Raw genomic sequence first — 13,181 nt, 5'->3', positions numbered from 1 at the left:
ATTCTGTCAGTTAAAAAATATAAAAATAAATCAAATGAATAGTAAAATGAAAAGAATACCAGTAAATTAAAAAGTAAAAAAAAATGTATGACACTTATTAGATCTGGTTATATTGTTTTGTTAGTATTTTCAAATGTCATCTAGCTCAGACTAGATATTAAGTTAATGTTTTTCCCGTTTGAAATAGGAAGCACAATAACAGAAGGTTTAAGTTTAAAGATTTATGACTTTGCAGGGCAAGAAATATTTTATGCAACCCATCAGGTAATCCTTTTCTGTCTTTAATATCTTAAATGTCCATAGTATGAAGATACGAGTATCGTCTTATATTCTACTGCAAAATGTTGGCTATTTAGCCATGAACTATCACGTATTAATTTTCGTGCCTCCTGATTCGAGCCTCCTGATTTGCTTATACTACTGTAAGTTAAAAGAACCACAACACAAGGAAATAGAAGATCGACGTGATAACCATTCATTTTACAGACTTGTGGGAAGTAATAGGCAACAGAATAATAAATTTCAGTGTCCACGTCATTTCTACATAGGTTCCAAAATAGCCTTTGTTTATTTGTGTGCAAAAATGCATTGTAAAGGATTTTAACCATTTTAAAAATAATTATTAAAAAAAACCTGGACGTTTATGTGGTATTTGCATACTACCACAGTGATAAGGCATAGCTTGAGTGTTGGGGGTGGGGTGGACCGTTCATAAACAACTACATGCATTGATTTCATAAATGTGAATTTTATAGCTGTTCCTCATGTCTCAAGCCGTGTTTTTGCTTGTATTTGACCTCTCACTTGATCTGAATGACAAGGCTGTTGCTGGAAGATATAGTCACCCTAAGGTAAGTAAGACTATAAGAAATTATGAATCATGTCATTCAAATCAGTTGAAAGCTTCTTGAAAATGATCAAATAGATTGAAACGTTAAATCTCAAAATGTCTGTTTTTGGAGTTGCAAGTACCATCGTTTTGTTTCATTTGCAACTTTTCTTCTACTATTTTATCTTCTATTATTTTTTTCCCTTCTTAATATTTTTTAAATAATTATGATTTTAAGGATAAATGATATTTGGGAAACGACCTTCCCTATTCTTTAAAAGGGAGTCATTTGTTTGTGGTTTTTTTTAATAGAATTTGTTTAGTGCGATGGTTAGGAAAGTCGCTAATTTTCTTGGACGTAAGAAAAATGTCAACGTGTATGAAATCACAAATCTGGACTTCATTATATTCTGGCTTTCCTCAATCTATGCACACACTGTGGAGAATAAGCGCACTGATGGTGCAGAAGCCAGACAGCTATCTCCTCCAGTTTTCATAACAGGGACGCATGAAAACAACTTACCAGGAAACAAATCACAAAGAAAAGCAAAGGTAAGAAATTGAGAAATTTTACTTATTGCAAAGAATGTCAAAGCTTTTCGGATGGTTTAGGCATTATTTACGTTTGCTATTAAACTATACCTTTCTATTTTGGATTATCTCCATAGGCTGAACAAATCTTTGAAACTATACGTACATCTATAAAACAACATCCCTGCTCGAAACATGTTGTGACTAGATACTATGCAGTTGATAGTAGTTTGAGGAATGATGTTGAAATACTGAAGCTGCAACAGCATATCCTGGAGGTTGTTAGAGAGGAACCTTACATGAGCAATCTCATACCAGTCTCATGGTTAGATTTGGAACTCACACTAGAGGAGAAACAGAAGGATATGTATATGTTAGAAATGGCAGACGTAAGAGTCATTCATTCTTAATTTAAACAAAATATATAGAAATAACTCTACTATATAATAATGTTAGGCAGTGACTATTATTACACCAGTCTTAAACAAATTCCAAATTTTAATTGGACAGTATTGTATGTATTGATTGAATAGGTACGAAGTGTAGCTGCCAAATGCGGAGTGAATGACTCAGAGGAGCTCAGCACATTTCTCCAATTCCAACATAATACTGGAAACTGTGTTTACTTTGAGAACAAGATGAATGTTGATGATCCATTGAACCACTATGTCATTCTAAACCAAAGGTGGCTGAACGACATGTTCATTGGAGTCATCACTATTAGACCGGCAAAGGAACAGGTAAGAAGACATTAGTAATTTAAATAATGATAATAATGTATTTTATTTATACTAGCATATACCCGTGCTCCGCACGGTGTTGAATGAGTTGGGAAATGGCGATCATGTACATTGTTGAATGGGAAAGTTGAGGAGGTTATGGTTACCATGTCATTATTTTTCTGAAGGACGTCTTTGTAGTTTGAATAAGTGAATAGCACATATATTGCATTGAAATTTAATAAAAAATGTGGCAATACGGAGTGGGAGCCCTTTCCAGTGACGTCCCTCTCCCCTACTGGATTTTCGCCTGTTGCTTTGGGCTACCCTCTTGTAAGTGAAAGTACAGAAATATACAGTAGGCATAGCCTAGTTGGGCATGAGAGAAGTGTTTGTCTTGAATCAAGGTGGATGCATGTAAGGCTTATCCGAACTACTGACGTTCTAAAGAATCCGTAAACCTTCTCATTTCTTTGTTCAGTTTGCTCAATTTAGTGACTCATGGAGCAGACTTGAATCTGGTCTTCTTGATGAAAAACTTGCAAGACATGTCTGGAGAAATTACCATATTGATCCGAACTTGCTGTTCAACCTGATGACCAGATTTGACCTCCTGTGTGAAATACAATTTTCAGCTGAGGTAATCAAAAGTGGTTATTCTGATAGATTCTATTCAGAATTATTATGATTATTTTACTTTTGTATAATAAGGAAAGTAACTCTCCTATCATCAACAGGAGGCAGTACGTAGGTTAGCTGAAAAATCTCGAGTGTTCTGTTTGCCGTGCTGTTTGAGTGAAACGATTGAAGCTCCAGCAGTGGTAGAAGATGACAATCGCACCGTGCGTTTCTTTGTAGACTTTAATGGTTTTTTTACCAGGTGGTCTGTTCTTCAGATTAATGGTGCGCACAATTCGCTTTTCTCAGGAGCATGGCAGCAATGATCAACGTCTTTCACGACACAGTGCTGAGTTTTATGTTGACCAGGATCACAATCTGATACTCAGAATCTACTCAAAAAATCGGTCATTTATGGAGGTAAGATTTTTACCCCCTTAAACCACTTTTTTGTGTCAGCGAATATTACCTGACATATATCATTGGCATTAATAGGATTTTTTAAGCTTATGTTTTCTTTTTACAGGTGATAATTGTACGTGTTTCAGGAGATGACACCAATCCAAGCCCAACAGTTTGCCAGATGGTAAGTACTTATCTTATTCTAAAATTCCCATCATACTGTCTACTGGTAGTCACAATAATGCTAAGTATTGGATCAACGTCAATTACCAATACCAAAACTGCTGGGCTTTCAGATATATGGTTACATTTGTACAGCATTTGCAGTTTGGAATTTGAGAGCAGAGTTTCAAATCCCGCGCTGTCCTTGGGCAATCTGCATTGCCTGTCTCCAGCAATTTTACAAGTGGGTTCTTTGAATTAAAATTAATTTCAGAATGTTCAAATTTTTATTGCTATATTTTATTACCTGTAAATTGTTTTACTTTTTAAATTATTTAACTTTTTAAATTTGTTATCTTACAAATTGTAACTTTGAATGTTTTTTGACCTTTCTAAAAATTATTGTTATCCTCCATTTGTACTTGTTCGATGTTTGTCAATGCTGTTTACTTTTGTCTGGGATCCCATTAAAATGAGCCAGCATTTGCTAACTTTATGTACCATCCTGGTTCTCCATTCACTGTTTGCTTTTAGGTTTTTACTGTTTAAATCGTTTTGCTTTGTGCAACCATTTCTGTATGTTTGTGTGTTTGAGTACCTAATAAATTTCAATTCAATTCAAGTTTGTAGGATAATTGTAAACGCTGACTCTATCTGCGTACTTAATAGTGCTCAGGATGTGTTTCTATTATTAGGCGTTTGATCAAATTTTCGGGGTAGTAATGTAAAGCGCATACACACATAAAATGCGCCAAATCAATGGAGAATTGTTATTATTCTTATTGTTTTCAATTTCCAATTGTTATTGTGTAGGTATACAAATTCTTGTTTTCTGCCTTGACTGATCTCTGTAACATTTGGAGTAAGGGTGTTAAATTCACATTTGGCATACCATGTGACCAATGTCAGGATGAACCTCCACATCTACATGCCTTTGATGAGTGTACTCAGAAATCTAAAGTGGCCTGTAAAGGACGACGGATGGACACAGCAGGATTTCAGGGATTATTTGTGCAAGGTATAATATAAAATCATTCAATTAACTGAAATATGTTAACTGCTACTGTTTCTGTCTGAAAAACAATAACATAAACCATTTTTTAAAATGTAATGCTAAATTTATAAATGGTAAAAATTGAACATTCAAAATAACAATTAAGTCTTTAAGGTTTGCATTGTCAAAAGTATATTAACAATTTGTTTTTTTAAATTTAGTATTGAAAAAGTATTTAACATTCAATACTATGCAAGATATTTTTTTGCCTTTCAATTTATGATTGATGTAATAAAGGTGCATTCATTTTTATCAGAACAACAAGAAGAACCAGTTGCGTCTAGTGATAGGCCTGCAAATTTAGATTTAGCCACAAGAGAAGCTGACCAAGGTAACTACCCAGCTGATTAGGTCTACTAAATTTGATTCAAGATTCAAGATTCAATTATTTAATACTACAAGAACCATCAAAGGCCATCTTCTTAAGCTAGTAAAATTAAGTAAACTTGGGTGAGCAGGTAACGAAGAAAGGAAGAACGGCGAGAATGACGCAATGAAGAAGAGCATAAACGAGGAAGACAAGCGTGTATGGGTGATCTGGGTTCTGGTCAATTTTTGAAAGAAAACGAATGATGAAGAACTTCTGCCTAGATTAAAAAGAAATAATATTGAATCTAGAGAGGATGGTAATGTAGTTATTGGAAGAAGCAAGTTCATTTTAAAGAAAATTCAGAGATAAGACCCCTTAAAAAATATTGGATTATCCAAATTTTAAGATCTCATCATTCTTCTAAAGTATATATTTTTCTTTCATTAAAAGTCAATTATTACGATATCAATATGATTAGATTTGATTTTGTTCACAGCCAACTGCTGTCAAATTGGCTTGGATTTAAATGAAAACATAATTAATTTTTATATTGAATTCTTATGTAAATAGTCACATTTTGACAAAAACATGACATGCCTAAATATGATGACATCACATCATGACATATTGTATGTCAATATTTAGTGAAGCCTGTACTCACTGCGCCCGACGTGATCCTATAAAGAACGATTTTCGGTGGCAAACTGAACTGATCGTCATTAAAAACGATCCGTTGCGTGCGCGTCGTCACGTTGCGTTCTTTATAGAATCGCTTCGGCCGACAACCGTCGTTCGTAGTGAGAGCTTGGCTTAATAAGTTGTACCAAAGAGGGTTGTACGTGGTGGCAGACTGTGCTTTGCTCATTCATGGACATAAGTCACACCCATATATAGGCAAACTACAAGTCTTTATCACATACAACTTATAGTGGAGAGAGTTTTAACAAAAAAAATGCGACATGCCTAAATATGGTCGTGAAGACATCATATCATGACCACATATAGGCACATCATGATCATTATGGGGATAAAGCTTGACAGTATGTAATGTACGCATGTGACATTTCTTTCAGATAATGACCGCATGAAAGATAAAAAGGTTTTTCAAAGCCAAGGTAATGTAATTATTAATGAAACTATTACTTTTTACAATACAATTATTTAATATTTTAAAAAAATTATGTTTTTTAAATTTACTTAATCCCATACTATGAATATTATTGATTATTAACTTAATTTCACGATTTGTAAATGTATCTTCATTTTTTGTTTAAATTGTGGTTATAATAGCCACAAAGCCACTATGAATACATAGGCCTACGTGCAATAGGAATAGTCTGCTAAAATAAATTAGTTTTAGCACGTTGACTACCAGACATTTTTAAGGTTTTTTCCTGTGTGCCAAAACAAGTATGCATGTACAAACATGTATAGCAAGGAAGTATATGGGCTGGCAGTTGATAGAGAACAGTGCCGGTAAACACTAGAACGTTACCCTGGTTTTGACGAGTATATTCGTCCCAGCACCTTCAGCAACACCTGAGGGACGAGTATACTCGTTACTCAGTGTCGGATTAACCATTAGGCAAATAAGGCACAAGCCTTGTGGGCCAGGCGAAAATGATGGGCCACCAAAAGTTGGACTGCAATATTATTTACACTCTATTTTCCGGTATTATTAGGCCAGAAAACTCGGAGACATTCTACTGTTAGAGTTGTAGCAGAGTATTATTACCATAGGGTCCATTCAATTAACATTTTTGGACCATTTCCAAAATGTGCCTTGAGGCCAGACGATGCTTAATCAGGCACTGTCGTTACTGGGAGCGAACGTTTTAATATATGTATTCTTCAGGATTTATATTTGTAAATCTTGTAATGTTTATATTCCATGTAATCAAAGTTTAAAAGAGTATTATAGTCTTCTTGGGTTTTAGCTTCATTCACAGGTGGTCAATTCAGTCATTGTAATATTGGAACAGTGAAGATTGTCAATATCGCACCTGCAGTTGCTGCAGCACAAGGTAAGCTACACACTTCTATAGGAGGTGGAACAAAACTTGTTTTAACTGTCCAACTGCTGGTACATTTTACAGGGGCAGCCTAAATTTCCTAGTAGCAAAGGTACTAGAAATACAAGATAGATATCATTAAGTTTTATCGAAAAAAAACCCAAATCTATTGAATAATAATCATAATGAAAATAATGTTAAACTCGATTACTGTGTTTTAGTTTGCTTGATGTCAGTTATGTCTGTCATTATTTGATGTTTAGACAATGTTAAGAAAATAAAAAGAGAAATGAAGTAAAAGTGGGTGAAACAAAAGAGAGAAAAAAAACCTTAGCGTCAATCAAGTGCGGAGCGTACCAGACGCCTATGACTAACTTCTATGCGTTGTATTTCTTAAAGGTAAACAGAAATCAGTCCTATAATTTTACTCACTTTTTCATATTGATATAACGCTTGCGTAATATCGAATTACATGTTAACTGCTAGGCAATATGTCGTCACTGACACACATACCTCAACACACTCCACAACACACATACACACACATGCATACATACATATATATATATATACATACATGTATATATATGTATATATGTATATATTCACATTGCAGTAAGTCTAATTAATAATAACATTAACAATAGCAATAACAATCATGACAGCAATAACAATCATAATCAAATCAAATCAGAATATTAAAATGTTCTTACAAATTGCCTATAATATTTGAATGTTATAATGTATGCTCTTTTTTATTGAAACAAATTTATTTTATTTATTTGTTTATTTATATAGTCTCTTTCTTTACAGATACGTTTCTGTCTCATCTCACTGGGTCCACATAAGTGTTGCTGTTGTAATCTGTGCAGGAGCAAGGAACCCCGTCAGGTCCAATTTATATTCCTGGGTGGAGAGACACAATGCATAAAGTGCCTTTATTATTATAATCAATCAATCATTTTGCGAGATTAAAACCCGACCTCGAGGCTATAAAATATTTCCCTCTGCACCAAACCACTTTTACAAATAAATAAATGAAATAATAAAATCAGTTGGGTCCATATTAATGATAGTACTTCTGTACTTAAATTAAAAATAACTCCTCTTAAATATAGACGAATAGATAATCATGGTATAACCGCCGCACTGAAGCCTCCACAAATTGTATAAACGCCGCGGGGCGCATATTCTAGGATTTACGGTATTGTAAGTAACACCTATATTTTATATTTTCGATAAATTTTATAGTTTATAGTGTTTGTTTAGCTACAAAAACTTGATTGGTTGTGTAATTATCGTAATGTTTGTGTACAGTTCTTTTATTATTTATAAGACCAAGTTGTGCCTCACATTTCAAGCTAAAATTGTTCTTGACGATTGCCAAATAAATATTATTATTATTATTATTAACTACATACATGGCTAGTATCAGCCATAATATTTTAGAGATAGGGCTATGGTATTAACAGGGTAACTTTTCTACTTATACTTAAACATATGAAATTGTACTATGAATAATCAATAAATGTATTTACCTCTGCGGTGGCTCTCGTGATAGCGGAGAGTCCTCGACCATTAAATTGTTATAATTTAATTTATATTTAAGCCTATGTCAAAAATATTTGTTTATTATAATTTTGGTCAAATAAAACAATATGAGTTCTGAGTTCCAAATTGTTAAGTCTCAGAATCTGTGTATGTTATTTGACAAGAAGATAGAACATAAAGATTGGTTTCCATAAAATCGCTAAACTGTCACTACCATGTTGGCTTTTCCCAGCTTTAGCATAAGCATTTAGCGTAACATGTCCCTGACGCAATCGGGAAGGCTCCTTTATTCGACAACCAGTCAGCGTCGCTGAAAGCTGTCATTGGTGAGTGTAGTGTTCTTGCTAGCCAATAAAATCTTAATTCCTTGTGTCACTAAAAATGAATACTTCAGAAAATATGTAAATACTGTATGCCTCAGCACACGTTATACATATACAGTAATACTATAATTATAACACATAAGCTAATAAGCGTGACATTTGTATGCAAAATCCAAATAGTCACTATCCAAATCCAAAGAAATTATTAATGATACGGTAGTTTGACTGGTAGGATAATTGTTGTGGAAAGTTGAATAAAAGGTACTTGTTTTAGTTTTTGTATTGTCCAGATGAATATTGGCATAGATTTATCTAAGTATTTTATACATAGATAAATCTATGATTTTTTTTCTATTTTTTTTTTTGTATTTATGTATTTTTTTTTTTTTGTATTTTATTGTGATGAAACATATGAAGGGATATTAGATCTTTGGCCAAGTGTGCCATTTACGTTGTCGAGTTAGGGGTCAGAAGAATAGAGTGTTGTGTCTTCTGCATAATGTATCGGTATTGAATGTTCAAAAAAGCGGGCAATTCATTATTAAAGAGGGTCAATAAAAGGGTGGTGGAGTTCATGGGATGGTTTTGGACTGCCCAAAATTGATTGGCTTAGCAATCACGACAGCCTTGTTTGGATCGGCAATATTATATGCCCGATGACTTCGCCGTGGCGTGGAAGACTCAGGGCCAAAAAAAAGGGGGGGGGGGTTTCATGCTTGCCGACGAGAGGAAATTTCCTCCTGACACCCCTTCCCGACTCTGAAAGACCCCTCCCCCTCAACTCTCAAATTTAACAATATAACTAGCTTTTATTTAGGACATAGCTAATTAAAGTGCAGTTAACTGTAATTTCTCGAGGATGACAGCGACTTTCAGTACTGTTTGCTGTTAGTGAGTTAACAACTCCCTGGTTATTATAATATCTGCAGGAGGCTGGTACTATGGTTATGTGCCGAGTACCAGAAAAAATGCATTGGAGATTCTTTATAACGCAATCCGTTTTATGCAGCATCGGTACTGTTGTGGGGATCAACATATACTTAGTTTTATTTCTGTTATCAGATAAACTAATATAAACACGTGATGCTATAGTGCTATTGCGCATGTACAGTAGCGACAGAAATAGATAATAATACAGTGCTCAAATATACAGGAACACGATGTTATAAAATCGTATTAAAACATAGTTCATTAAACGAAAGTTCCTTATTATAGTACAGTACCGGTATTTTATGGAAAAAAAATGGTTCAGCTAAATAATCAATTGCTCACACGCCATGCTTATTTTCTGTAATGTTTAATAAAAGATTCCTAAAAGAAATTCGTTTTCATTCATAATCATTGCCAATCTGTAGCCTATTTTATCTTTGTTTCTGTTGACCTGTTGACTTTAGTTCGCAATTCGTATAATTTTTCGTAAAACGGATGACTCTCATCAATACAGTGAACTACATCTTCCGACATTTCGGATCTTGTTGGGGTTGTCAAGGAAGGTTTTCCAAATCCTTTACTCTCAAAAGCTTTCTTATGGTAGTTTGTAACTTTATTCCTTTGTAGCATTGCTTTTGATGTTGTCCAGTGCTTAGTGACGTCATCACCACCATCCCATGCTAACAGTTTGTCAGTGTATTTGATCCCAGCGTAACTACAGAACTGTCGTAATATGTATTCGGGATTCTCCAACAGATCGTCAGCATCCATAACGAATGGTTTCGGTTCGATGCCGGTTTTCGTCAAATACTCATACAGCTTCCAACTCTCTCCAAATGCATAGTATTCCGGAACGAGCTTGTTCTTCCCAACCTCCAGAAACGCTTCTTTCCCTGCCTGTGTAAATCTATCAAGGAGTTTCTTATAAGATGGGAATACCTTTGCTGGGTTACGAATCAGAAACGCATGTCGATAACCTTTTGGAAGCATATGCAACTGCTCACTAATAGCGTACGACATGTCTTTTGCAATGACCACCTTCTTACCGGGATATTCTGCTTCTAGTATGTTCTCTTTAATATATTCATAAGAACAGTCTCCGGATTCCAAAGCATTTTTGCAGTTTACTTCTACACCGGCGGTTATTTTTTGCATGTTCTCTGTCATTTCTTTGTAAGCCTCACTCCTATCTTGAATATCAGGGCCTACACGGAATGCACTTATATATGGCTCATTGATTATTTTTACGTCATCTAAGTTTCCCATACTCATTACAAAGGCAGTGGAGACAGAGCGTGGAACACACCAAAGCAATATGCGTACTTGTTTGCCTGACATTTTAACAATCTGAAAAATAAAAACAATTACAGTACTTTCGTAACTTATACACTATGGCATAACTATCTGGCCTAGTACACATTTTATTAATGCCGCAGAAAGTTGTAGTGACTGATAAAGTCCATGGCGTATGACTACCTATAGGGCCTAGTGTTTTTGCTTCAGAATTCTAGCGGTGTAGTAGATTTCAGAAGGCGGCAAGTCTTTTTCCACACTAAATTACTAGTACTAAATGGTCTTGCCTTAAGACTATTGCAGATTAAAACCATACCGAACTCTAGTGCTACTAGAACTCTATGCAGTACATACACCTCTCTCTCTTTCTAAAGTACATAATCTATTTGCTCTAATAAAGATAAAGATATTAATCTTCAATCCTTCCAAAGTTCGACATTTACTCTTACCTCCTACCATCCATGTAAACATAAATCGGGATTAATCTACCAGAATGCAGATGTATGATAATAATATGTCGGTATTTATCTAGCGCTATACACATAAGGTTTCACATTATAACCCCTTGTCATTGGAATGATGCTTATAAAAAGATAATCAGCCTTGGAAGTAGGCCTATTTCATAATTTACTGTATAAAGAATATATAAAAATCACAAATTTTCTGGCAACCATTAAAAAAGCAACTCTATTGTCTGAGGGAAACCCTTTCACGAACAACACATACCGGTAACAAACATTCAGGACAACCCTTTGATAAAGATGAACCCTCAAACGCTAATGCGAAATTCCTTCAAAAGAAGTACCGGTAACCATTAAAAATGTACAGCGAAAGACAATAGATCATGCATGTTGAATATTGCAAGGCAATAAATACAAACGTCCGAATCTGCATATGACACCTGGGATCCTAAAATGCTTTTGTTTAAATGAATACACGTCACTCAGGGTTGCCATTTGGCCTTTTTGACGGCCAGATTCCTCAAATCTGGCCGTATAAAAATTTGCCTGGCAGTAACGTTTGAAAAGTCACGGCCAAAATATATTTGGCCGAATTTGGCCGAATTTTTAAAAAGTTTACATTTTTTTTCAATATAGGCCTAATATAACGTAGACTAGTTTTGGATATGTTGTTTTTGTTAGCTTAAATTCTATATTTGATTCTAATCATGTACCTTTGTTTGTACTTGTACTAAACGCTTAATCTTGGCCTGTTACCCGGACCCCTTTAGCCGATTGGACGCCGAGAGTTTATTTAAAAGAGAACAGTTACATTTAATAATTTAAATTGTTCGGATGAAATATTATTATTTTATATGAAGTTTATCCTCGTTTATGCTTTATGAAGACAGTTCAATGCAAGTGTGTACCATATATTGTGTGTGTTTGCATATGTTCCATCCTAGTGGAGGTTCTATCTCTTGGAATATCTTTTGAATATAAATTCGGAGCCCAGCTGGGGTCGAGGGGGCGTGGCCCCAGGCTCTCCGACGATCTGAGCATTGAAGCTGTTTTTCAGGGAGTGTGTCTTGACAATAACGGTGACATAAGCAAAAATATTTTTAGTTTCAATGTAATTGAGCACCCGAACTATGTTGACCTAAACATTTCACTAATAAAATTTTATTAACGCGTCAGTTAAATAAATATTCACATAAATATTAAGTACTCTCTAATGACTCATTTACTGGTACTGATACTTGTAGCCGTCTCAATTTCAGACATTCGGCAGCCATTGACTTTATGTTGGCGTTAAAAGACTGTATTTTGATGAGGGACATGTGTACAAACAATTACCAAACACAACAAATATGGAAAACTAAATGCTATTTACAAAATATTCTATTTAATGCTTATGGGTAAAACTTTCTTTGATAAATTGGCTTCTATTCAGTTGAATTTTTTCTGCATGATTATTTATATAAGGGCCTATATTTTTAAATAAAACCAATTTCTTTTAATTTTAAATACATTTTCCCTGAATTCGTGATAATTCGTTATCACGCATAGATTTGTGCTAAATGCGTGACAAATTATGGATCACGCATGTGTTTCTGCAAAATGTGTGTTTCATCCCAAATCACTTTGAAATGCGAGACAGTTGGTAAATGCTATAGATCGACTACAATGTACCTTAATATTTAATACATTTAAATCAAATTTAGATCTTAATCTTAATAATATGATTTTAACGCAATTTTCAAACGTATCAGAGGTTATTTTCGGGCGTCTAGAAAACAAAAATTTCTCCAAGATGGTGTTATCTTTTTCGGCCCTGGCCCCTCCCCTTTTCGGACATCTGTTAATTCGCCCCTACATGCCAGCAACTAAAGAACATAAAGCTATTTATAATGATGTAGCTGGGCATGTATTTTATGGTGATAATTAAAAGATGAAAAACAGTGAAAGTTTAACATTGTTCTGTGTATATCATTTGAATTTCTTAAA

The 13,181-nt window shown here is 34.5% G+C and overlaps 2 protein-coding genes across 3 annotated transcripts in view; one reads left to right on the top strand and one right to left on the bottom strand.

Annotated features, from left to right (window-relative positions):
- The first annotated feature begins 165 nt into the window (after window positions 1-165).
- LOC117119588 (probable serine/threonine-protein kinase roco5) lies at window positions 166-3,283 on the top strand. The gene is made up of 8 exons (XM_033264412.1): window positions 166-264; window positions 756-851; window positions 1,142-1,381; window positions 1,498-1,749; window positions 1,894-2,100; window positions 2,561-2,719; window positions 2,817-3,117; window positions 3,224-3,283. The coding sequence occupies exons 1-7, from the start codon at window positions 166-168 to the stop codon at window positions 3,021-3,023; spliced, it is 1,260 nt and encodes a 419-aa protein (XP_033120303.1). The 3' UTR covers window positions 3,024-3,117; window positions 3,224-3,283.
- Window positions 3,284-8,544: 5,261 nt separating this feature from the next.
- Window positions 8,545-13,181, bottom strand: part of LOC117119603 (branched-chain-amino-acid aminotransferase-like protein 1) — a 7,225-nt gene continuing 2,588 nt past the window's right edge. The window contains exons 1-2 of one of the 2 annotated variants that reach the window (XM_033264438.1): window positions 11,461-11,582; window positions 8,545-10,788 (exon numbers count right to left, since the gene is read on the bottom strand). In XM_033264438.1, the coding sequence (XP_033120329.1) occupies window positions 9,868-10,779 (912 nt within the window). In that variant the 5' untranslated portion in view covers window positions 10,780-10,788; window positions 11,461-11,582 and the 3' untranslated portion in view covers window positions 8,545-9,867. Of the gene's footprint in view, window positions 10,789-11,460; window positions 11,583-13,181 lie in introns of those variants that run through there. The other variant, XM_033264437.1, reaches the window with a different exon arrangement.

This window comes from Anneissia japonica, unplaced genomic scaffold (assembly GCF_011630105.1).
Source record: "Anneissia japonica isolate Jap-2015-1 unplaced genomic scaffold, ASM1163010v1 scaffold6016_len257023_cov185, whole genome shotgun sequence".
Lineage (NCBI taxonomy): Eukaryota > Metazoa > Echinodermata > Crinoidea > Comatulida > Comatulidae > Anneissia > Anneissia japonica.
This window is presented reverse-complemented; position numbering and strand designations above follow the sequence as displayed.

Excerpts from the sequence above, each read along its gene's own strand:
- LOC117119588 (XM_033264412.1), top strand. The coding sequence starts at position 166 with ATGTTTTTCCCGTTTGAAATAGGAAGCACAATAACAGAAGGTTTAAGT. Across the intron at positions 1,750-1,893 it reads ATATGTTAGAAATGGCAGAC|GTACGAAGTGTAGCTGCCAA; the intron begins GTAAGAGTCATT and ends TTGATTGAATAG. Across the intron at positions 2,720-2,816 it reads AAATACAATTTTCAGCTGAG|GAGGCAGTACGTAGGTTAGC; the intron begins GTAATCAAAAGT and ends TATCATCAACAG.